General features: G+C 43.1%; 1 protein-coding gene across 14 annotated transcripts in view; it reads right to left on the bottom strand.

Moving 5' to 3' along the window:
• The window catches only part of hdac4 (histone deacetylase 4), a 481,405-nt gene that overhangs the window by 183,714 nt on the left and 270,826 nt on the right, over positions 1–26,865 (bottom strand). For 13 of the 14 annotated variants that reach the window (XM_069934297.1, XM_069934289.1, XM_069934292.1 and 10 more), the window contains 2 exons: positions 6,917–7,155; positions 4,551–4,701 (listed from right to left, as the gene is read on the bottom strand). In XM_069934297.1, coding sequence (XP_069790398.1) covers positions 4,551–4,701; positions 6,917–7,155 — 390 coding nt within the window. Of the gene's footprint in view, positions 1–4,550; positions 4,702–6,916; positions 7,156–8,723; positions 8,749–26,865 lie in introns of those variants that run through there. The other variant, XM_069934303.1, reaches the window with a different exon arrangement.

Here is a 26,865-nt window from a genome sequence, read left to right as displayed (position 1 = left end):
TGTCATTTCTCAGTCCACATTTCAATTTGGTCTATATCTTGCTGTATTCTGCAATAACCTTCTTCACAATCCATAACTCTGCCAATTTTAGTGTTGTCTGTAAACATTCTAATCAGCCCACAATTTTCATCCAAATCATTTATATACAAACAAGAGGCCCCAGCAGCACTGATCTCTGCAGAACATCACAGTTAACAGAATTGCAGTCAGAATAACATTCGTCATCCAATACCCAATGTCAGGGCCAATTTAAATTCCATCCATCAAGTCTCTGTGAATCCCATGTGTCTTAATCTTTCGGATCAGCCTACCACAAAGGACCATGCCAAATGCCTAAATGAGGTTTATGTATAATAACATCCACTGCCCTATTCTCATTAATCACTTCCATCACCTACTCAAGAAACTCATTTGTTAGACATGACCTCCACACATAACAAATGGATTACGTTCTTGGGTAGGTACAAGGAAAGGTATTTGAATGGCTTTAGGGGTGCAGGACTTCAGCTTCGTGCAGAGATTGGAGAAGCTTAGATTGCTTCTGTCTGTTCCAAACACTTTAACATGATGGCCAAAAAGGAACACCAGAGCTTTCATTTTCTCAGAGGCCTGAAGAGTTTGGCATGTCACCTTTATCCCTCAATAACACTTACAGATGCACCATTGAAAGCATCCTGTCAGGATGCATCACTATGTGGTACAGGAAATGTTCCTCTGAAGACCACAGAAAAATATAAACGCAGCTCAGACCAACACTCAGGCCTCACCTCCATTAACTTCATCTACATTTCATGCTAGCTTGGCAAAGCATATTGATAGACTTGTCACACCCTGGCTATTCTCTCTTTTCCCTTCTCTCATCAGGAAGGTTCATGAGTGCAAGATCACATATCATCAGACAGTTTCTTTCCTGCTATTACCAGAAGATTCCTAAATGATTTAACACTAGTAAAATGATGTTGCTTTTATTCTAACTGATCTCTCTCTGAAACTCTGCTCTCTATACTGTTTATACTACTGTATCATGAATGGCTGACGAGCTCGACTGTTCACAAAACAAACTTTCTCACTGTACCTCAGTACACATGTCAATAAACTTGAACAATTATGAGGATTTTTGATCGAATGGATAGGCAAAAGTGACAGAGGAATCCAGTGGTTGGCAGGGAGGGAAAGAAAGCACAAAAGTAGGTTGAGATTCTGTTAAGTGCAGGTGCCATAGGAAGATTTTAATCACAAATAAATATTTTAAAAGAGATTTTAATTTAATTTCCCCAAAAGGCATCCAGCACTATTTACCCAGGAATTGTACCTGGTATTATCAGAGTTATGTTACAAAAATCTAGTTCCACAAAGTGTCAAAAACATATATTCTTGCTTAAGAGGCAGTTTGTTCATTTGAAGGTTTCACAGAGTTTCTAATAATTTACATAATGCCTTTGGTTAAAACTGATCTGAAGGTGTATTTACAGAGCTTTGTATATCCTCAATGGCCATGCTTCACTGTTCCTTTCTGGACAACAGCTACAGACTTGCATCTGCATACATGGTATTTGAAGTTTCTTTTCTTTCTTTGGCTTGGCTTCGCGGACGAAGATTTATGGAGGGGGTAAATGTCCACCTGAAGTATCCTGTGGCTCATAACCACAAGCTTTCTTAGAGTTCCAATGAGGTGCAACCTCTTTTTGCTGCTTCAGCTTTGTTAAAATAGGAGCAATTGATAGATCTTAGAACAGCTATTATCAGTTGAAAACTTGAAATACAAACAATTAGTATTTTGTGTAACACTGCCCTAGATTCTAACTTTAAAAATAAATTTTCATAAAAAACTGAAGCAGTATGCACAAGTTCATTTGTACTAATCTCAGGAAACTGAACCTCTCCAAACTTTTAGCATAACAAATGCTTTTTCAGTGTAAAGGGGTTGAGAGAATACCTGAGTTATGCAAAAGATCTTTTCTTATCCGTAGAAAAAAAACAGGATGCATTTTGTTGCCAGTGATGTAATAGGTTAGTTTCAAGTGTCTCAACCACTTCCGATTCACAATGTCTATTCTAAGTTTAGTCTATACAGAAAGAGATCAATCCCCATGACCAAAGTCTACATTACAACACAGAAATGGCAATACTCATTTGCTATATTTAAATATAGGGAACTATTTTCTTGAAATTACTTTGTTAAAAGGGAAATATCCTATTGAAAGAAACCATCGAGAGTTTCTAATCTGGTTTTCTCAGCACTTTACCCATCTAGCGCAAATTTGCAAGCACAAAGGCTTAGACTTTTGAAGGAAATGAAACTTGATTTACGTGAAGTATTCATAACATGAAAAATCACATTGAGCAATGCATACTGACTCTATAACCTACAACTATTAACCCAAATTCCAGACCTGGCAGCTCATCAGCTCCTAATGTCCATTTTGTCAAATTCTACAATCAATGTATGAAATTCCACTGAACATAGTACCATATTATTCCACGGTGTGCCTACTCTTGTGATCCAATGTACTTGTAACAAGGGTCAACAAATCACTTGCGTTGTCTAATTCTTGATTTTTCCACACGACTTTAAAGATTAGCTTCAAGAAATGATCACAGCTCACATTCCCCACTAACCCGGTACCATGAGCAAGCTTGGATACATCCCATGTACTTTCATCTAATTCGTGTATATAAATTTTAAATGGTCATCAGTCAAATAGCTATGATTGTGGAATCCCAACAATCCCAGGATGCCAACCTTAAAATGACATGCTCCTGTGCTCCAAGGGATAAAGATCAGGCTCGCTTAACCTCTTTCTGTAACTCAGGTCCCCTAATCCTGGCAGCATCCTTGCAAATCTTCTCTACACCCTCTCCAGCTTGACAACGTCTTCCCTTCAGCATGGTGATCAAAACTGAACACAAGTATTCCAAATGGGCCCAACTGCAACATTACCTCCCAACTTCTATACTCAGTACTCTGACTGATGAAAGGCCAATAGATCAAAAGGTTCTTTTGTCCACCCTACTTAGCTGTGACTTTCAAAGTGCTTTGTGCCCATACTCGTGGACCTTTCTGCTCTTCAATACTTCCCAGATCCTTACTTTCATTCTGTGAGACTACCCATATTAAACTCCAAAAATGCAATACCTCACATTTCTCTGCATTAAATTCCATTAAATATTTCTCTGCCCACCTGACAAAGGTCCAGCTGCAATCTTTGGCAATCACTACCTCCAACACCAGACACTTTAGTGTCATGAAAAACTAACATGCCATGTATGTTTTCATCTAAATCATTGATTATAGGTGACAGAGCAATGGTCCAGCACTGAGCTCTGTGGCACACAACTAGCCACAGGCCTCCAGTTGAAAAACAACCTCCTACCATCACCCTCTGCTGTTCTCCATGAAGCCAATTTTCTATCCATTCTATTATCTCACCTTGGTGAAATCCATATATACAACGTCAACAGCTCTGCCCTCATCAATCTCTTGGTCACATCTTCAAAAGACTCGATTAGATTTATGGCCTCCCAGTTACAAAACCATGCTGACTATCCTTAATTAGCCATTGTCAATTTAGGTACATCTTCCCCCTCAATCTACTCTCTAGTATAATTTACAAGCCACAGATGTTAGGCTCACTGGCCTATAATTCCCATAAGTAACAGTAACTGATTATCTTTTGCTCTGCCAGATAAACTGATCAGATTCCCACAGCAACTATCAGGAATTTCAAACAAAATTACACAAAAATCACAGGACTTTTGGTTAAAAAAAACACAAGTATTTGGGGGCAGGGTGAGCATAGTGATTAACACAATACTATTACAGGGCCAGCAACATGGGTTGGAATTCGGCACGGTCTGTAAAATGGTTGGACTTTTTCCCTCTGCCTGTGTGAGTTTCCTCTGGGTGCTCCCATTTCCTCCACCTTTAAAAATGTACAGAGGTTGTGGGTTAATTGGGGTATTTGGGCGGCATGAGCTCGTGAGGTCCTTTATGTCTAAATTAAGAAGTCTTTGCAATATTACATGACATCCCAAACTTGATACTTGTAATAGGACAGAGCACAAAAATTTAGAAGAAAAAACAAATCACAGGATTTCCTTCTGGAAAACATGCTCATTATAAGAAATATTAACTTAAAAAAATGTTATATTTTGTGCTACTTTGTTGTCAAAAATAATTTATAAAAAATTCTCCAATAAAACAACCAACATCAAAATCATCAGTATTATGGCAGCAGCAATGTCGTGAGCCAATCTTGTGGGTGCAGGGCATGACCACTTTGGATTGTGTAATGCGCAAGATTGATTCTGAATACATTCAGAAAATTGGACAGCTAAATGCTGAACTAAACACAACATACAATATGCGCAGCATAAAATTCTGGACGGTGTAAACAAAGGCTGTATAGGCAGTTTTAAAAAAATCTTGCAACTCTAATGAACTGTTCATGATATAGTTTTATGGATAGTGCTGTCAGTGAATGGCAGAGGCCTAATATTAACCCTAGAGGGTAATCACTATTTCATCAAAGGGCTTGAGCATTTCTTACTCTCTTTTCCCTTTTCCTTATTCTTCAACAGTAGTAGTTTTTGTTCTCTATGTTGTTTTTCTATCTCCTGTTCCTGGCGATGCTGCTCCAATTTACGCTGCTGTTCCAAAATTTCCTGTTGATGTTTCAATGCAAGCAAGTCCTGTTGATGCTTAAAATAAAAGGAAAAAGTGAAGGTAAGCAATTGACGCTTAAGTATTAATTATGCAGTTTCTGAACCCTTCCCTGCATTACAATGGAAATGGTTTCACCAAGGTCACTACAAAATAACACATGCATGCAAGCAGTTAAACCCGTCATTTGGAATTCAAGAAACCAGCAGCCTCAAGCAATCAGCAGAAAAAAAACCCCACAGAAAATAAATAAGTAAAAAATAGGGAAGCTTAAAATAGGCATACCTTGCCGTTAGTTCGCCAATCTCAAGCAACCACAAATTCACTTATCCAGTATCTACCAATACCCATAGATGTCGGATACCAGGGTTTTTTTTTGCTCTATAGGTGAATTAAAATCTTTGGATGCAAAATGAATATTTTCCCCATTTGCTCTGGCATTATTTACCTGCTTATATGCCAATCTTGAGAATAAAAATAATCTATAGAAGGCAATATATTTTAAGGTATTTGCCAATTATCTCAATTATACAATAACAGAAATTGTATGGATAATGGAGAACAGGAGATAAAATACAACTGATAGTATCCCTCATTTTGTCATGCAGTTAATCTGCCATATTATGGGGTTGTGGCACCAGACTGGCTCGGGGATTCAAGCCTAATTCAGATGGTCACAATCAACTCTGAAGATAATCTTCATAGAATTCAGGCAGTGCCAGAAAGACCATATTCATTGTCCTGAATAAGTGATGGGTCTTTTCAATGGATTACCTTATTGAGAGTCCTTTGGAATGGTATCTGGGGTAAAATTCTGAGAATGAATCCATTGATTATGGAGGAAACAACGTTATGTCCATATCTGGATGATATACAACTTGGAAAGAAACTTGCACTATGAGATTGTGCCCATTGGTTTGCTACCGATTTCTTCTGAAATGGGACATCTTTAGGTCTAATGTGGCTTAGTATTTTCTAAATATGACACACTGCAGCGAGTGAGCTTGTGTTCTGGGACTAGATTTAGAGTTCAATGACTGGCATTATTATAAATGACACTGAACATTCCCAAGTGTTCTTGTTCCAAACTAAGTATGACATCACAATCATGTTTTGAGACACATGATGGTTCAGTAGGGAGTCACAAAAACCAGGAAATCATCCATGTCTTGCAAAATGCCTTAGTCGTGAAAAGTTGAAATTTCACAAAAGAACCAGTATTTTCTTTTGTTTGTACATTTAATCATAGAATAGGGAATACGCTGAATAAATTATAGCCTTCAACATCTTCCTTCAATTAGGAACAGTTCTGGAGGACTGCCACAAATTTTGTGCAGAGAGAAAATACTTTCCCAAAGCATTCTTCTTGTTGACTTTCTCAAAATCCAAATGCTTAAACAGTACTTTTGGATGTAAAATCAAAAAGGAAACAAGTCTGTTTTAATTATTTGAGAACACTATTTTTCAGTGAACTTTGAAGTTAATGGGCATTACATCATAATCATCGGCTTTCTTATATGTATTACCTCAAAAGGCACTTCAGATGTATATGAAAAAAATAACTCAGAGCAACACACTTTAAGGCAAAGTGATCGAATGCTTGATGAAGAAATAGTTTGGAAAAGATTTTTAAAGCAGAAGTGAGCATTTGGTATTGGTGTTACCCACATGAGGTGAAATTCAGAAACTGGAAAAAATTGCAGAGTTCGAGGAAAATCGTGGGTCCTTCAAAGAGATGACAACAAAATGCCAAATTATTACGGTTAGCACAACGCCATTACATCGCCAGTGACCCGGGTTCGAATGCAGCACGGTAATTGCGTAAGGAGTTTGTATGTTCTCCCCGCAAGCTGCTTGGGTTTCCTCCAGGTTCCCACCTTCCTAATACATTCAGGGTTTGTAGGTTGATGAGTGTATTTTTAGCTGCACTGGCTCATGGGCCAGAAGAGCATGTTACAATGCTGTATCTCTGAATTAATTTTTAAAAATGATCATCCCATCTGCTTTTTCCTCCTCTACATAAGCAGGGGAAGATATCGCATAGAAATTCTGATAAGGAACACGTGAAAGGTTACAGGCCCAAAATGTAAATTTTGCTTCTCGCTCCATAGGTGTGGCTTGATCTGTTGAGTATTTCCAGTACTTTAATTCAGATTTGCAGCATCTGCATTTTATTGACTTTTGTTCCCATTTGGACAAGATGGAATGGTAAAAAGGATGAAAGGTTCAGTTAGTTCGAATATCTTCGCTTACCTTTATGTGCTCTTGTAGTTGGGCTTCGTGTTGGCGTGAGAGCTGTTCATGCTGCCTTTGAAATTCGGCGATAAGAAGCTGCCGCTGGATCTGTTGCTTTTGCTTCAGAGCAATCAGTTCCTGTTGTAGCTGCTGCTCTCGCACGCTGGGATCGGCTGCTGGCGCTGAAAATTGGTGATCAAGCCGAAGATCCATTGGTGTACTGGTCTGGACTTGAGGCAGTGCTGTGCTTATATCAACTACAAATGAAAGTACAGTAGAATATGTAGTTAATAGCAGTTGTTCAATGAAGAACTAAGATGGCTACAGTTATTGTAAACTGTTTACACAAATCCAAATAGCTAATTCAAAATCCTCAGGTTCTGCTTCAGATTAATTGCATATAAATAAACGAGGGTTGTCTCCTTATTTCAAATTGATCAGCATGTACATGTATTTCAATTTACACAAGGTCTGATATAACTTGCCATATGTAATTCACTGCTTCCATTTTCCCCAAGTGTCACTGAATTAACATGAAAATGCAGGAGATTACAATGAAGGAACAGCAAAATGCTGAGTAAAATACGGACAAAAATTATGAGTCAGAATGAACATATTACAAGGCAATTTTCTAACCATATATTTCACTCAGATGAATGCAAGTCGTCTACATTACTGGACTGTTTGCAGATTTTGTACATGAAACAAACTGGTTACTGTGCAAAATAAATCAGTTAAGTTCTTCTGAATGATGTCAATCAGAATATTAAAAAAAAATCATTTCCAGGGGGTTACAAATTGTTCTACTGAAGGTTTTATCTTTGAGACATCTATTTTTCCAGGCCAAAATTTTCTGTTTCATCTTTATTGAAAGATCACAGCCACACAGTATCAACATTAATAATTTTATCATTGAGAGAAGTGGAAAAAAAACAGAATTCAAAGCAACATTCTGTAGCAGGCTGCCGACTGCGCCATGTTCGAAGCAGTGTCCCGACACCGGGAGTCCGTAGCCTACACCGCCGGCCGAGACAGGCTACGCACTTCAAAGCCGGCACTTGACTCAGCAGCACGCGGCCGCAGCACCTCACTCTGATGGGCTGGTCAGTGGCAGCCAATCAGGTGGAGCTAGGGAAGAGCCACTCTCAGGGATGAGAAGGGCTGATTGGTCGCTCCCCGGATTGCACTAAGCCCATCCCTGGAAGCGGATCGTGATGCCACGAGTCGGGTGGCATGATGACATCAGAGATGGGCTTCTGAGCCCTTTATAAGCAGAGCTGCCAGCACAATAAAGCAGTGTTGAATTCACTCCCATGTAATGTGTGAGCATAACCTCTCCAGCAGTAGCAGCCGCTATAATTCTATTTTATTGTGGAAAGAGCAGATCATACAAATTTTATAATTCTGAATATCAAGATGAAAGAGTCTACAAACGGTAGTACAGATTTTACCTCTCTTATCTGGCACTTTGTGGTCCAGCAACTCCCATGGTCTGGCACGTTTGAACCTGCCGCTGTTAGTATAAAGTCCTTACAGACAGTGCGGGACTCGAACCCCACTCCCGATCACTGGCACCGTAAAGATATTGTGCTAACCACTAGGCTAACCATGCCGCCCCACAGTATTATTTCATTTCATTCTTTTATGCTTTGTTCTTTCTTTGATATGTTTACATAGAGGGTTTCCTTAGGGGTCAATTTCTGTTTTTCATCATTTTCTGTGATCCAGCAATGGCCAGGTCCCAATGTCACCGGATTAAAGAGGTACAACCTGTATAAAGCTTTTGTATATAAAAGCATGCAGCACAAGAAATTAAGTGAATAACCTTGTCCATCTACACATTGGCAGGTATGATGATGTTGCCATCACGGTGTCATGGCTACAGAATGGTGGTCATAGGGAGCTTAATGTCCGAGGATACACAATATATCGAAAAGATAGGCAGGTAAGCAGAGGGGGTGGCATGGCTCTGTTGGTAAGGAACAACATTAATTCATTAGAAAGAAGTGATATCAGATTAGAAGATATATAATTATGTGAGTTAAGAATGGCAAGGGTAAAAGTAAACTATTTGCAGTTGTATGCAAATCTCCAAACATTAGCTGGGATGTGGACAACAAATTATAAAGCAAATAGAAGTGCATCAGAATGGCAATGTTATGGTTGTTAGATGTTATGGTTTCGATTTTAACATGCAAGAAGATTGAGAAAACTAGGTTGGGACTGGATCTCAAGAGAAAGAATTCGTAGAAAGCTTATGGGATTGATTTTTTGAGCAGCTTGTTGATGAACCTACCAGGGGATCGGATGTTGCATAATGCACCAGAGGTGATTAGAGAGCCAAGAGTAAGGGAACTATTAGGGGGCAGTGATCACAACGTGACTAAGTTCAATTTGAGATTTAAGGAGTAAAGAGAATTAGTGGCATGAGGGACTGGCAAAAGTAGATTGGAAGGAGGCATTAGTCAGAAAGACAGCAGAGTAGTAATGCATGGAGTTTCTGTATGAAATGAGGAAGATGCAGAATAAATACATAACAAAAAAGGAAATATTCAAATAGAAAAATGTCACAACTGTTGCTGACTAGAGAAGTCAAAGCCAACGTAAAAGCTAAAGAGAGGGCATACAAGGAAACAAAAACTAATGGCAAGTTAGAGGATTGGGAAGTTTTGAAAAACTTGCAGTCAGTAACTAAAAAAACAAAGATGGAAAAGATGGTGTGTGAAAGTAGGCTATCAAGAGGATACAAAAAGCTTCTTCAAGTATATGAAGAGTAAACGAGAGGTGAGAGTAGATATTGGATCATTAGAAAATGACGCTAGGGAAATAATACATGGGGGACACAGATGTCAAAGGTACTAAATGCATCAGTATTCACTGTGGAAGAAATTAGCAGTGTTCTAGATGTCAAAGGGAATCAGGGAAGGGAAGGAAGTGAGTACAGTTACTATTTTAAGGGAGAAGGAGCAAAGAAAGTTGAAATGATGGGTAAGTCTCCTGGACTAGATGGATTGCACCCTTGGCTTCTGAAAATAGCGAAATAAAGCATGGAGGCATTGGTAATGATCTTTCAGTTATCAATGGATTCTTACATGGTCCCAGAGGACAGAAAAATCCCAAATGTCACTCTGTACTATTCAAGAAGGTGGGGGGGTGGGGGGGGGGGGAGAGGCAGCAAAAAAGAAATTATATACTGATTAGCCTGATGTTAATTGTTGGGAAGATATTGGAGTTGGTTGTCAAGTATGAGGTTACGGAGTACTTGAAAGCATATAAGATAGGCCAAAGCCAGCATGGCTTCCTTGAGGGAAAATTTTGGCTGACAAACCTATTGGAATTCTTTGAAGAAATGACAAGCAGGCTAGATGAAGGTGATGCAGTGAATATTGTCTATTTGGAGTTGACAAGGTGCCACACATGAGGCTACCACAAGATAAGAGTCCATAGCATAACAGGAAATATACTAGCATGGGTAGAGCACCGGCTTATTGGTAGGCAATGAGTCAGAATACAGGGATCATATTCTGGTTGGCTACTAATTGCTAGGAGTGTTTAGCAGAGATCGATGTTGGGGTTGCTTCTTTTTAATGCTGTATAATAATGATTTGGATTATGGAATGAATGACTGTGAACAGGCAGGTGATACGAAGGTAGGTAGGGAAGCAGGTAGAGTTGAAGAAATAGGGAGGCTGCAGAATGACTTAGATCAGGAGAATCGGGAGAGAATGAAATGAAATACAATGAAATACAATGTCAGAAAGTTTACGGTCAGTACTTTGAAAGAAAAAAATAAATGGGCAGACTATGTTTTAAATTATGAAAATTTTGAAAATACCCCACATAGAAAGGGATGTGGGAGTGGAGGATAGCCTGAAGGTAAAATTGCAGGTTGAGTCATGGTGAAGAGGGAAAATGCAATGCTGGCCTTCAGTTCAAGAGGAATAGAATGCAAAAGCAGGGATATGATGTTGAGCCTTACAAGGCACTGGTGAGATCTCACTGGGAGAATCGTGAGTAGTTTTGGGCTCCTCATTTAAAAAAGGATGTCCTGACATTAGAGAGGGTTCAGAAAAGGTTCACAAGGATGATTCTTGGAATCAAAGGGTTATCACATGAGGAGCGATTGAAAGCTCACAGCCTGTACTCATTGGAATTTAGGAGAATGTGAGTGGATCTCATTTAAACATTTCCAATATTGAAAGGCACGGATAGAATAGATTTAGGAAGATTGTTTCCAATGGTGGAAGAGTCTAGGACAAAAGGGCACAACAATATTAAAGGATGTCTGCTTAGAACAGAGATGCGGAGGAATTTCTTCATACAGAGAGAGGTAAATCTATGGAATTTGCTGCCATAGGCAATTGTGGAGGTCAGGCCATTTAAGGCAGAGAATGATAGGTTCTTGATTTAGCCACTGCATTGAAGGATATGGAGAGAAGGGACTGAGTGAGAAAATGATTCAACTCATGACTAAATGGCAGGGCAGATTTAATGGGCTGAATCTTTCTGCTCCTGTTTTATGGTCTTAAAGCACACAAGAAAATGAAACCAGACGTGTTGACAGAACCTGAAAATAAGGCCACATAAATAAATATCAGAATTGGATGGAATCACCTGGATAATGATCGTATCAGTACCCTCAAGAATCACTGCTGTTTTCATAAGATTCTTGATTATTTGCATTTAAGCAAATACAGAGGCTATTAAATTCTTAGCAGAGAACTTTATTTGGTGACATAGAGAATGGTGGCTCCTGGAAAAGGTAATGAACAATAGACAAGGTAACACCTCATATTTTGTCTCAGCAGCCTCCAAAATCAACTTTCTATTAACCCCTCCCATTGTCTCTGTTTTTCTCTCATCCTGGTTTCCTTACCTAGAGTGCCCCACCCCTTCCCTTCCTTCAGTTATTTTGCTTAGCCCTCTGTCCTCTCCTCCACTACTTCTCAACTTTTTTCCCTTCTATCATTCCACCTGTCTCCACCTGTTATCTCTTATGTCAATCTGTGCTCCCCCTTTCAAACACTTTCTTTGTTTAGACATCTGCCTGATTTTCAGCACTCCTGAAGATGAGCTCAGGCCCAAATGTTGACTGCCTTTCCACGAATACTGCATGACCTACTGAGTTCCTCCTGCACTTTTGTGTACTGCACAGAGGAATATCTCAGATCATAAAGTATAAACACCTCACTGTGCAACTGAATCCTTGAATTCCTCACATCCAGACCACGATTAGTGAAGATTGGTAAGAATATCTCCTCCAAAATCTCCATCAGTACCGGAGCACCACAGGGCTGTGTTCTTAGCCCCCTGCTGTAATCACTTTACACCAACGACTATGTGGCTTGGTACTACACCATCATCTACAAATTCGTGACAAAAACACAGTAGTGGGTTGTATAAAAGGGGACTATGAGTCAGCATACAGGAGGGAGACTGAAAACTTGGCTGAATGTTGACCAACAACAATCTTGCACTCAGTGACACCAAAACCAAGTAGTTGATTGTTGACTTCAGAAAAGAAAAACCAGAGATATATGATCCAGTGATCACAGGGCAACAGAGGTGGACAGGGTGAGCAAATTTAAGTTCTTTGGTGTCACTATTTTGGAGGATCTTTCCTGGACCCAACATGCTAATGGCATTATGAAGAAAGAACATCAGTGCCACTACTTCCTCAGGAGCTTGAGCAGGTTTGGTATGATACCAGAAACCATAGTAATTTTCTACAGATGTGTGGTGGAAAGTGGGCTGACCAGCTGCATGGTCTGTTATGGGAACACCAATACCCTTGAGCGTAAAGCCCTGCAAAAGATGGTGGGCACAGCCCAGGACATCAAAGGCAAAACCCTCCCCACCATCGTGAACATTTATAGGGAATGCTGCCATTGGAGAGCAGCAGCAATCATCAAGGATCCACACCACCCAGCACATGCTCTGTTCTTGTTGCCACCATTAGGAAAGAGGTCTTCTTTGGCTTGGCTTCGCGGACGAAGATTTATGGAGGGGGTAAAAAGTTCACGTCAGCTGCAGGCTCGTTTGTGGCTCACAAGTCCGATGCGGGACAGGCAGACACGATTGCAGCGGTTGCAGGGGAAAATTGGTTGGTTGGGGTTGGGTGTTGGGTTTTTCCTCCTTTGCCTTTTGTCAGTGAGGTAGGCTCTGCGGTCTTCTTCAAAGGAGGTTGCTGCCCGCCAAACTGTGAGGCGCCAAGATGCACGGTTTGAGGCGATATCAGCCCACTGGCGGTGGTCAATGTGGCAGGCACCAAGAGATTTCTTTAGGCAGTCCTTGTACCTTTTCTTTGGTGCACCTCTGTCACGGTGGCCAGTGGAGAGCTCGCCATATAACACGATCTTGGGAAGGCGATGGTCCTCCATTCTGGAGACGTGACCCATCCAGCGCAGCTGGATCTTCAGCATCGTGGACTCGATGCTGTCGACCTCTGCCATCTCGAGTACTTCGACGTTAGGGATGTAAGCGCTCCAATGGATGTTGAGGATGGAGCGGAGACAACGCTGGTGGAAGCGTTCTAGGAGCCGTAGGTGGTGCCGGTAGAGGACCCATGATTCGGAGCCGAACAGGAGTGTGGGTATGACAACGGCTCTGTATACGCTTATCTTTGTGAGGTTTTTCAGTTGGTTGTTTTTCCAGACTCTTTTGTGTAGTCTTCCAAAGGCGCTATTTGCCTTGGCGAGTCTGTTGTCTATCTCATTGTCGATCCTTGCATCTGATGAAATGGTGCAGCCGAGATAGGTAAACTGGTTGACCGTTTTGAGTTTTGTGTGCCCGATGGAGATGTGGGGGGGCTGGTAATCATGGTGGGGAGCTGGCTGATGGAGGACCTCAGTTTTCTTCAGGCTGACTTCCAGGCCAAACATTTTGGCAGTTTCCGCAAAGCAGGACGTCAAGCGCTGAAGAGCTGGCTCTGAATGGGCAACTAAAGCGGCATCGTCTGCAAAGAGTAGTTCACGGACAAGTTTCTCTTGTGTCTTGGTGTGAGCTTGCAGGCACCTCAGATTGAAGAGACTGCCATCCGTGCGGTACCGGATGTAAACAGCGTCTTCATTGTTGGGGTCTTTCATGGCTTGGTTCAGCATCATGCTGAAGAAGATTGAAAAGAGGGTTGGTGCGAGAACACAGCCTTGCTTCACGCCATTGTTAATGGAGAAGGGTTCAGAGAGCTCATTGCTGTATCTGACCCGACCTTGTTGGTTTTCGTGCAGTTGGATAATCATGTTGAGGAACTTTGGGGGACATCCGATGCGCTCTAGTATTTGCCAAAGCCCTTTCCTGCTCACGGTGTTGAAGGCTTTGGTGAGGTCAACAAAGGTGATGTAGAGTCCTTTGTTTTGTTCTCTGCATTTTTCTTGGAGCTGTCTGAGGGCAAAGACCATGTCAGCAGTGTCACCCAAATATACCCATGTGTATCTCCATATGTCTTTGAAATGTGGGAGGAAACTGGAACACCTGGAGGAAACCTACACAGACATGGGGAGAATGTACAAATTTCTTAGAGACAGTGTAATATTCTGAAAATTGCATACTGGTTAATTATGGTCTTGTTGCAAATGTGTCGCAGCACTAAATGAAAAACGAGAAAATGATCAAACGTAGTTGAGTCAAAGTTCAGTAAAAGTTGTTTACTTAGTCAGTGGCAACTTTTGGAAACCCTGCACGTTCCAAATGATGTCATCGCATTGTGATCACTCGGAACTTCCTGAGCCAGTTCGATTAAGCCTCCGGTGAGCCGCTACATGGCCCTCCCATCCTCTCCCCTCCCAGAACTGATGATAGGTGGCTAAACCTCTGGTGCTATTACTGTCACCACTCTTGGGCGGTTGTCTGCGCCTTCACATCGGGGGTCATGGCAAGGGCCAATCAAGGTCGAGATGAGCAGACTTTAGTCGGTCAATCATAAATGTCTCTGAATGCCCCCCAAAGTCCAGTACACAAGTTGTACAATTGTTACATAGCATATTGAAGGGGCCCTCATAGGGCCTCTGTAAGAGTGGCCCTTGTGCACCTCTATGCACAAACTCACAGTCCTGAAGTTTCTTTGGGATGAAGGGTGTTGTTGTTCCATGCCTTGATGTGGGAACTAGGGCCAATTTTACAAGCTGCTCCTATAGTCCGCGTGCTGCAGGCACAATCTCCCCAGGTACAATGAGCAGGGCTCCATAAACCAACTCAGTTGATGAGGAGTTGAGATCCTCCTTGGGTGCCATTCTTATTCCCAGAAGGATCCAAAGCAACTCATTCACCCAATCAGGTCCCTGGAGGTGGGCCATCAGCACAGCCTTTATGTGCTTATGGAACTGCTCCACCAGGCTATTCGACTGCAGGTGGTAGGCTGTTGTGTGGTGGAGCTTCATTCAAAGCAGCCGCAATAAAATGTCCCAGAGTGCAGAGGTAAACTGTGGGCCTCTGTTGGAGGTGACGTGTGTGGGTAGGCCAAACCAAGATACCCAGGCAAAAATGAAAGCTCTGGTGCATAAATTGGTCAATGAGTCTGTCATAGGAACCGCATCCGGCCACCTAGTGAATCTGTCGATGACACTAGACACCGGAAATGGGCTGACAATGTCGACATGCACGTGGTCGAATGCGCTGTAATGGCTGGAAAGGCTAAATCGGCACCTGCACGTACGCTTGCACTTTTGCAGATTGGAAGTCCATGCACGTCTTTCCCAATATGTAACCTGTTTTTTGAGTCCATGCCACACAAACTTGTTGGCTATCAGGCGGACCATCGCTCAAATGGAGGGGTGGGACAGTCCGTGAATGGCATCAAAAATGTAACATCTCCACACAGCAGGGATGATAGAGCAGGGCTGACTCTTCTGGGTCAAAGGCCACATCCTTGAGTTGCAGGCTTGTGACAGCAGTTCTATAAGCTGGGAGTTCATTGACCCGGCGCTGAGCTTTGGTGAATGCCATGTAGTCTACACCCAGAGAGAGGGCACAAAGAAAGGAGCAGGGCAGGACATCAGCCACCAAATTACTCTTACCAGAGATATGTTTAATCCTGGTTGAAAACTTGATAACGTAAGATAGATGGCATTGCTGGTGGGCTGACCAGGGATCTGATGCCTTTGCAAAGGTGAATGTTAGCAGTCTGTGGTCAGTAAAAACCGTGAAATCCCTGCCTTCAAAAAATAGCGGAAGTGTCTGACCGCTATATACAGCGCCAGCAATTCCCGATTGAATGTGCTGTATTTCATTTCCAGAGTGCGGAGGTCCCTACTAAAAACATTAGAGGCTTCCATTGTCCATTGGTGTACTGTTCCAAGACCCTGCCTACTTTTGCGTCAGACGCATCAATCATCAAGGTGGTTGGTGCATCCATTTGTGGATGGACCAGCAATGTTGTTTTCACTAGGCGTCTTTGGTCTGCTGGAATGCTACCGTCTTCTCCTTTGTCCACTTGAGTTCTTTGGCACCGCTGGACATGAAGTTGAAGAGGGGTTTCATAATATGAGCTGCAGAAAGTAGAAAGCGACGACAGAAATTGACCATCCTCACAAATTCTTGGAGTCCTTAGATGGTATCAGGCCTTGGGAATTTGAGGATGGGTTCCACTTTGCTAGGCAATGGAACGACACCCTGGCTGCTAATCTGTCCCAAGAACCTGATAGAGGACTTCCCGAATTTGCACTTGGTAGGGTTCACAGTTAATTTGAACAGGCGGCAGCAGAGAAAACGCAGATGCTGCAGGTCCCCTTTGTGGGAGTGGCTGGTGATGAGTATGTCGTCCAAGTATATGAAAAGGAAGTCCATGCCATGCCCCACTGCATCAATTAGTCACTGGACTGTTTTGTGCAGCATTTTTGAGCCCAAAAGGCATTCTCAAAAATTCAAAGAGGCCAAATGGTGTTATGATGGCGGTTTTGGGCACATCCTGAGTTTACAGATATTTGGTGGTACCCACACACCAAGTCAACTTTAGAAAATATCCTGGCCCCATGAAGATTAGCTCTAAAGTCCTGTATATGGGGCATAAATAGTGGTCTGTAGTGGTAGCGTCGTTGATACACCTGTAATCCCCACAAGGTCTCCAGCCTTCTGTGGCTTTGGGCACCATATGTAGTGGGGAAGCCCACAGGCTCTCAGACCTGTGTATGATTCCAAGTTCCTCCATTTTGTGGAACTCTTGTTTTGCAAGCCACAACTTGTCGGGAAGCAGGTTTTGAGTATATACGGCCCCTCACCCCAAGTCCAAAGCCCGCTGCGCAGCTCAGACGGCAAAGTCCTCCTCAGCGACAAGATCTCCATCCTCAACCGATGGTCAGAACACTTCCAATCTCTTTTCAGTACCAACCGCTCAGTCCAAGATTCCGCCCTGCTCCAGCTCCCTCAACAGCCCCTAAGGCTAGAGCTGGATGAGGTTCCCACCCTGGATGAGACATATAAGGCAATCGAACAACTGAAAAGTGGCAAAGCAGCAGGTATGGATGGAATCCCCCCAGAAGTCTGGAAGGCTGGCGGCAAAACTCTGCATGCCAAACTGCATGAGTTTTTCAAGCTTTGTTGGGACCAAGGTAAACTGCCTCAGGATCTTCGTGATGCCACCATCATCACCCTGTACAAAAACAAAGGCGAGAAATCAGACTGCTCAAACTACAGGGGAATCACGTTGCTCTCCATTGCAGGCAAAATCTTCGCTAGGATTCTACTAAATAGAATAATACCTAGTGTCGCTGAGAATATTCTCCCAGAATCACAGTGCGGCTTTCGCGCAAACAGAGGAACCACTGACATGGTCTTTGCCCTCAGACAGCTCCAAGAAAAGTGCAGAGAACAAAACAAAGGACTCTACATCACCTTTGTTGACCTCACCAAAGCCTTCGGCACCGTGAGCAGGAAAGGGCTTTGGCAAATACTAGAGCGCATCGGATGTCCCCCAAAGTTCCTCAACATGATTATCCAACTGCACGAAAACCAACAAGGTCGGGTCAGATACAGCAATGAGCTCTCTGAACCCTTCTCCATTAACAATGGCGTGAAGCAAGGCTGTGTTCTCGCACCAACCCTCTTTTCAATCTTCTTCAGCATGATGCTGAACCAAGCCATGAAAGACCCCAACAATGAAGACGCTGTTTACATCCGGTACCGCACGGATGGCAGTCTCTTCAATCTGAGGCGCCTGCAAGCTCACACCAAGACACAAGAGAAACTTGTCCGTGAACTACTCTTTGCAGATGATGCCGCTTTAGTTGCCCATTCAGAGCCAGCTCTTCAGCGCTTGACGTCCTGCTTTGCGGAAACTGCCAAAATGTTTGGCCTGGAAGTCAGCCTGAAGAAAACTGAGGTCCTCCATCAGCCAGCTCCCCACCATGACTACCAGCCCCCCCACATCTCCATCGGGCACACAAAACTCAAAACGGTCAACCAGTTTACCTATCTCGGCTGCACCATTTCATCAGATGCAAGGATCGACAATGAGATAGACAACAGACTCGCCAAGGCAAATAGCGCCTTTGGAAGACTACACAAAAGAGTCTGGAAAAACAACCAACTGAAAAACCTCACAAAGATAAGCGTATACAGAGCCGTTGTCATACCCACACTCCTGTTCGGCTCCGAATCATGGGTCCTCTACCGGCACCACCTACGGCTCCTAGAACGCTTCCACCAGCGTTGTCTCCGCTCCATCCTCAACATCCATTGGAGCGCTCACACCCCTAACGTCGAGGTACTCGAGATGGCAGAGGTCGACAGCATCGAGTCCACGCTGCTGAAGATCCAGCTGCGCTGGATGGCTCACGTCTCCAGAATGGAGGACCATCGCCTTCCCAAGATCGTATTATATGGCGAGCTCTCCACTGGCCACCGTGACAGAGGTGCACCAAAGAAAAGGTACAAGGACTGCCTAAAGAAATCTCTTGGTGCCTGCCACATTGACCACCGCCAGTGGGCTGATAACGCCTCAAACCGTGCATCTTGGCGCCTCACAGTTTGGCGGGCAGCAGCCTCCTTTGAAGAAGACCACAGAGCCCACCTCACTGACAAAAGGCAAAGGAGGAAAAACCCAACACCCAACCCCAACCAACCAATTTTCCCTTGCAACCGCTGCAATCGTGTCTGCCTGTCCCGCATCGGACTGGTCAGCCACAAACGAGCCTGCAGCTGACGTGGACTTTTTACCCCCTCCATAAATCTTCGTCCGCGAAGCCAAGCCAAAGAAGTAGTGGTAGCGTCGTTGATACACCTGTAATCCCCACAAGGTCTCCAGCCTTCTGTGGCTTTGGGCACCATATGTAGTGGGGAAGCCCACAGGCTCTCAGACCTGTGTATGATTCCAAGTTCCTCCATTTTGTGGAACTCTTGTTTTGCAAGCCACAACTTGTCGGGAAGCAGGTTTTGAGTATATAGAGGAGGTCCTTTGATGTGGATGTGGTGTGCAATGCCATTTTGGGTGTGGCAGTGGAGAACTGGGGAGTGATAAGGTTAGAAAACTCTGCAAGAAATTTGGGGTCTAGGTGCAGGGTGGGTAGTTCTGCTTTTCCAAGGCAGAGAGTCTGAAACATTGTGGTGTTCAGCAACCAAGCCCTTTTCAGCCCACCATCAGTGAGTGGGCTCTGAGGAAGTCGGGATCCAGCAATGGCTGGGACACAGCAGCAAGAATGAACTTCCATGTGAACTTACTGTTGCTGAATTTCAGGGGAATAGTCTGTGTGCTGTACGTATGATTCAAACTGTTATTCAGCACAGTGAGCACCGGACCTACGCTCCTGGTACAGGTGTCAAAGCCCAAACGAGGAAGGACACTAACCTCCGCACCCGTGTCGACTAAAAATTTGTGCTGGCAGAGTTCATCCCAGACACAGAGGACTGTTATGTTGGCCAGCTGCCATAGCCATTAGTGATGACTGGCCATGGCATTTTCCTGGAAAAGGGCAAAGGGGTCGGCAGTGGTGAGCTGCAGAACCCCAGTGCTGATAAAAACACTAGGTGGTTGTCGTGGTCAAGCTTGTCTGGGGGAACGTGTGCTCTTGTTGCCAGTACTTGTGGAGCCTGGGGCTTCGGCTGTGATGTAGCACCAACTTCTGGGGGCCTTGTGCCTCGCTGTTTCGTGCGCCACAGAATCTCTGCATGGGTGGCCACTGTTCGAGGGTTATCAAAGTCCTCGTCATCCAACATGAGGCAGAGATGTCTTTTGGCATATGCTCTAAAAACAACTGCTCGAAGAGCAAGCAGGGCTTATGGGCGTCCACCAGTGCCAACATGTTGTTTATCAACTCCGAAGGGGTATGGTCCCGTAGGCCATCGATATGGAGGAGCCATGCAGCTCTCTTGTGCTGTGAGAGACCGTAAATCTGGAGAAGGAGGGTTTTTAGGGCTTTGTACTTGCCGAAAACTGGTGGGTCCCAAAGGAAATCCACTACTCGATCAGCTGTTTCCTGGTCGAGGGCGCTTACACATGATAGTACTTAGTAGTGTCCACTTCTATCTTGCAATTGTGGAACTGCGCCTCAGCCTGCCCAAACCAAACTTCAGGTTGAGTGGTCCAAAAGACAGGCAGATGGAGCGAAATCACTGTCTTGTCCATGTTGGGTCCAAAATCCGTTTGGGCCCGTCAGGGTCTCCAGTGTAGCAACTGTGTCGCAGTGTGAAATGAAGAACGAAAAATTGATCAGATGTAGTCTGATTTTCTCAAACAGCCACCTGCAGCTTTTTAAAACCCCGTGCATTCCAAATGACATCATCGCATTGTGACATCATGATGTCACTCGGAACCTCCCGAGCTGGTTTGATTAAGCCTCTGGTAAGCTGCTACAACCTCTCCTTCCTTTGAATAATTAGGAGGAATGATAGACAGATTAAGAGAATCCTGTGATAATGGAAAATCATATATAGTAACACTCATAAAATATAGGAGTAATTTAAGGAGAACTCCATGCAGTCACATTCAGATATGAAAACTAATGGAACTATAGAACATGCATCGCATCTCTGGCAATTGCTCAACATATGGTGAGTTAACCCAGTAATGATTAAAAAAACCCCATCTTTTCCAGATAGCAAGTCATCACAAGTTTGAATAGAGCTGTAAAGAAGCGTTGACAAGTTACTGCTGTGCATGAAGCTGTGATTCATTTACTGGTGATATGGGCATGAATATTCTGGATGCCATTTGAGCAGATACATTAAAATCCACCTGCGCTTGAATGGACCATGTTTACCCATTTCTGGAGGGACTTTTGGAGCAGCAAATCCTAATTTCACAGGAAATAATTCAGTGATATCTATATTTGGAAAACTAGGTTAATTAATGGATTTATGTAATAAAATAGCTGGCATTTGCCCAACAGACAATTTTTTAAAGGAATGGTACACCAACTTCAAGGGTCTGGTCTTCTACACAAGACCGTTGTGCTGATGACTACAAAGTGCTACAAGAATGAAAACATTCTCATACAGCAAAAAGTTCCAATTGGTCCTAAGGTTTAATACAAACCTGGCTGAACATCGTTTGAAAGATGCCATGGAGACTCGAGTTGCTGCAGATTGACTCCAATTTATCAACAAACCACAGATGTTGTTATCAATGAAAAGACCATCCCCAATTCCAAATACAGCATCACACCAGCTTGGCTATCACTTGTTAGTATCCATGCTAGTAATTTGAAATTGGCTATGTGGGAGAAGACAAGCACATGGAAGTGGAAAATTGCTTCTCAGACTGGAGGCCTGTAATTAGTGGTGTGCCTCAAGGATTAGTGATGGGACCATTGTTGTTTGTTGTCTGTATCAATGGTCTGGATGATAATGTAGAAAATTGGATCAGAAAGTTTGCTGATGACACTAAGAATGGAGGCATTGTGGACAGCAAGGAAGGCTTTCAAAGCTTCCAGAGGGATCTGGACCAACTGGAAAAACGAGCCAGAAAATGGCAGATGGGATTTAATGCAGACAAGTGTGAGGTGTTGCATTTTGGATGGGCAAACCAAAGTAGAACCTTAGTAAATGGTAGAGCACTGAGGAGTGCGGAGGAACAAAGGAATCTGGGAATTCAGTTACACAATTCCCTGAAAGTGGTGTCACAGGTAGACAGGCATCTTGGTCTTCATAAATCAAAGTATTGAATACAAGAGTTGAGAAGATATGGTGAGGTTGTACAAGACATTGTTGAGGTCAAATTTGGAGCATTGTGTGCAATTCCGGTCACCAAACTACAGGAAAGACATCAATAAGATAGAAAGAGTGCAGAGAAAATTTAGTAGGATATTGCTCAGACTTCAGGAACTGAGTTACAGGGGAAGGTTAAACAGGTTAGGACTATTCTCTGGAGCATCAAAGAATGAGGGGAGATTTGACAGAGGTATTCAAAATTATGAGGGAGATAGAGTAAATGTAGATAGGCTTTTTCCACTGAGGATAGGTGAGATACAAACCAGAGGACATGGGTTATGGGTGAAAGGGGAAAGGATTAGGGGGAACCTTTACACTCAGAGAGTGATGGGAGTGCAGAACAAGTTGCCACCTGACGTGATAAATGTGGGATCACTCAAGTTTTAAAAATAAATTGGATAGATACATGGATGGGAGAGGTCTGGAGGGTTATGGAATGGGTGCAGGTCAGTGGGACTAGCAGTATGATGTTTTTGGCACAGACTAGAAGGGCCAAATGGCCTGTTTTCTGTGCTGTAATGTTCTATGGTTCTAATGCACAGCTGGTGGCCTTCTGAGGCCCACAGCTGTCCCAGGTTGGCCTCCACAGAACTAACAGCAGAAAATGAGTGGTCTTCCTCCTTCAAACCTGTGACACTGGCAAACTACGAGGATATATAAAAGAGAATACTGTACCTAATAGAACCAGTGATATTTACAGCTATTACAAAGCTGGTGAAGTTTGGTGATCAGTTTGGAGGGAATTGCAAGCCCCTTTTCCACTGGCATCCCAGCTAATTGGCTATGCAGTGTCCTGGGATGGGAATCCTTTTATGCCGTTTCCACTGGGCCACCTTTAATGGGGACACTAATTACTTTTCCACTGAACACACTCATCCCCATGGATCGGAGTGTTCTACCTTCATCTGAAAATGGGTGACTTTCTGTTGTTCCTTTTCCACTCGTTTTATCAGCACACCGGTTCAGAAAATGCCAGGGATATGAGTAGGGTTAGAGGCTGTTAATCCCCGGTGTGAAATTACATCATTTGATGCTGGCATTCAGACAGTGTTCCTTTTCGACTGGAAAGGAACACTGTGTTCCTTTTCCTGTCCTAGTAAATTGCCAGTTAATTCCTGGACAGGGTGCCAGTGGAAAAGGGACTACAGTGTTGAATGCTGAACTAAAGTAAATGAACAGCATTCTAGCCTCTTTCACACTTGCAAATGATCCCAGGAATTAACCACCAATTGACCTTTAAAGTGTCTAGTGTGAATGCAAAATCAGCTCAAATCCCCAGTGTCAGATGACATAATCTCATGCTGGGGATTGATGGCCTCATCCTCAATACAATCCCCAGATTCTGCAGATGCTGGCATTGCAATCAGGCAAATGTGAAACATCTAATTGGATTGTGGGATTGAAATGACCCAAGTGTTAGTGTGATTGCAGGAACTTGAAGGAAGTAAAGATTAAAATGATAGTACAAACTTTGCCATGGGAAAGTTGGAGTGGGAGAGAGAGGAAATAAATAGCAATAGCAGACAATTTTTAAACAGTGTGGGGAAATTGGTAGCACGATAGCGCACTATTTATAAAGACCAAGGGAAAAATCAATGGCAGACCTGTCTTCCCAGAATGCAACGTGGCAGAGAAACCCCTCCATGAATGCTCCGTGCATGCTGCCAGGCGTACAGCCCTTTCTCTGCTGCATGGAATTCTGGGAAGGCAGGTCCGCCATCACTTTTCCCCCCGGTATTTATAAATTGTACACGATAGCGCTACCAACTTTCCCACCCTGTTTAAAAATTGTCTGTTATTACTATTTATTGTTCTCACTTTCCACGGTCCCTTATAAAGGTTTATATAAGTCAGCACAACAAAAACAGGAGGTAAAGGGCTCATACTGTGCTGTACATAAAGCTTAATTATGTTATAATTAGGCATGATTAATTTTGTTCAAATATAACATCATAGTACATTGATCAGGAAAGGGTAGGTCCACCATCACTTGATACATCATGATGTCACCAGTAGAAGGTAGAACAGTCCTAACCCCAAGGATGGCTCCTTGCAAATGTGAAAGTGTTCAGTGTCCCAGTTAGGAGTGGTCAAGTGTGAAACGCCAAACCCCGATCCCTATCTCAGGACACTGAACAGTCAATTTAGTGGGATGCAAGTGTGAAAGGGACTTCAGACATAAGAGTTAGAGCTGTCCAAAGCCCCTTTCACACTTGCCAGTGATCCCAAGAATCTAATGCCAATCGGCCTTTAAAGTGGCAAGTGTGAAAGCATAATCTGCTATACGCTGGCGTCAGATGATGTCATTTCACGCCAGGGATTGCCGGCCTCAACCCCTAGTACAATCCCTGGTGTCTGCAAACACTAGCATTGAGATCAGGCAAGCGTGAAATTGGCAATTGTACTGCAGGCACTTCCTATTAAAGGTAGAACAGACCAAATACTGGGGATAAACCCTTGCAAGTGTGAAAGCGTTCAGTATCCCAGTTAGGAGTGGTCTAGATGGAAACTTCCATTTCTATCTCTGGACACTGAATGGCTGATTTACTGGAATGCAAGTGTGAAAGGGGCTCAAGTGAGTCAAGGCTGAGTGAAGTGCCGTGGAAATGGCATTCTCAGTCAACCTGTTGTTACAGTAGGCAAAGTGATGAAACTTATCTGGATTTCATTACACTTTTGGGAAAGAAATCTGACTCTCTCAAAATTTGCTATTTATCAACTTGCATGAATAACCACCTGCATCCCCTCCCACTCCACCCTAGTTGCTGTCATCTGTGTGATGGATAACAGGTGAACCATGTTCAGTCTGTCTAAATTGTTTATAAATTTTAAGTAACAAACATATACCAGTCCAAGAAACATCTCAAGATTTCTCCTCGGTATGATCTCTAATCCTATCGTACCAACTCTCCAGGAGCAATATATAAGCAGGTACAGTACACAGGCAAGATCAGAAAATGCTGGAAGTGTTGAGTACATAGGGAGGGAAACTGACACAGTTCCAAATCAAACATCAATGGCCCTTTATCAATTATAGAATTAATTTTAGGATCAATGATCCACATCTGTGTGTTAAGTACCTTGACTGCACAATCAAGTTCAATTCCAACTCAATCTACGTTCATTGATGACACCACCATTGTTGGCCAGATGACTGGAAATTATATAGAATGCCATAGAACCTTACAGTGCAGACACAAGCCCTTCAGCCCTTCTAATCTGTGCCAAATAATTTTTCTGCCTAGTTCCGCTGACTTGCACGCAGTCCATAGCCCTCCATACCTCTCCCATACATGTACGTGTCCAAATTTTTCTTAAATGTTAAAATTGAGCCTACTTTCACCACTTCAGCTGGCAGATCATTCCACACTCCCATCACTCTCTGTGTGAAGAAGTTCCCCCTAAAACTTTTTCCTTTCCTCTTAACCCATGTCCTCTGGTTTGTATCTCACCTACCCTCAGTGGAAAAAAATCTACCTACATTTATTCTGTTTATCCCCCTCACAATTTTAAAAACCTCTATCTTCTTCTAAATAAAGTTTAAACTTTCCCTGTAACTAGGTTCCTGAAGTCCGGCATCGTTCCAGTAAATCTTCTCTGCATTCTTTCAATCTTATTGATATCTTTCCTGTAGTAAAAATGCATATAATTTTCCAAATTTGACCTTACCAATGTCTTATACAACTTTCTTCATAACATCCCAACTCCTATACTCAATACTTTGATTTATGAAGGCACTATGCCAAAAGCTCTCTTAACAACATTATCTGTGATGTCACTATCAGGGAATTATATATCTGTATTCCCAGATTCCCTCTGTTCTATTGCACTCCTTAGAGCCCTACCATTTACCATGTACAGGATATATACTTTCTTGGTTTGTCCTTCCAAAATGCAACATCTCACTCTTGTTTGCATTTAATTCCATCTGTTATTTTTAAGCCCATTTTTCCAGATGGTCCAGATCCCTCTGCAAGCTTTGAGAACCTTCCCTACTATCCACAACACAGCCAATCTTAAGCCTCTTTCACACTTGTAAGTGGTCTCATGAACTAACGGCCAATTGGCCTAAAAAGGGTCTAGTGTGAAAGCAAAATCTTCTCAACGGTGGTGTGAGATGACACCTCAAGAGGGATAGACTGCCTTGACTCCCAGTATAATCCCCAGCATCTGCAGACACCAGCACTGCAATCAGACAAGTGTAGAATGGGCAATTGCATTCTGGGATAGAAATGACCCAAGTTTTTGTGTGAGTGCAGGAATGTGAAGGAAGAAAAGATTAAAATGAAGGTATAAACTTTGCCATGGGAAAGTCGCAGCGGGAGAGAGAGAGAGAGAGAGAGAGAGAGAGAGAGAGAGAGAGAGAGAGAGGAAATAAATAGCAGTAGCAAACAATAACAATTTTTCTCAAGCAAAATACTTCAGTAACAATTGGGTCAAGAGCACTGGTTCTCAACCTTTCATTCCCACTCACATACCACCTTAAGCAATCTCTTATCAATCACAGACCACTCATGGCATAGGGATTACTTAAGGTGGAAGATGAGTGAGTTTGGGGAGGGTTATTTGAGGAATATGGCCAAATGGTTGGCATAGCGTTTAGCACAATGCTTTTACAGCGCCAGCAATCGGGATTGGGGTTTGAATCCCACGTTATCTGTAAAGAGTTTGTATGTTCTACCTGTGTCTGCGTGGGTTTTCCCCAGGGGCTCTGGTTTCCTCCCACCATTCAAAACGTACCAGGGGCTGTAGGTTAATTGGGTGTAATTTGGGCAGCAGGGACTCATGGGCAGGAAAGGCTTGTTACTGTGCTGTATGTCTAAATTAAATTA

The sequence above is a fragment of the Narcine bancroftii genome, chromosome 4 (assembly GCF_036971445.1).
Source record: "Narcine bancroftii isolate sNarBan1 chromosome 4, sNarBan1.hap1, whole genome shotgun sequence".
Taxonomy (NCBI): domain Eukaryota; kingdom Metazoa; phylum Chordata; class Chondrichthyes; order Torpediniformes; family Narcinidae; genus Narcine; species Narcine bancroftii.
The sequence above is the reverse complement of the archived record's forward strand: the minus strand, read 5'-3'. Positions and strand labels throughout refer to the sequence as shown.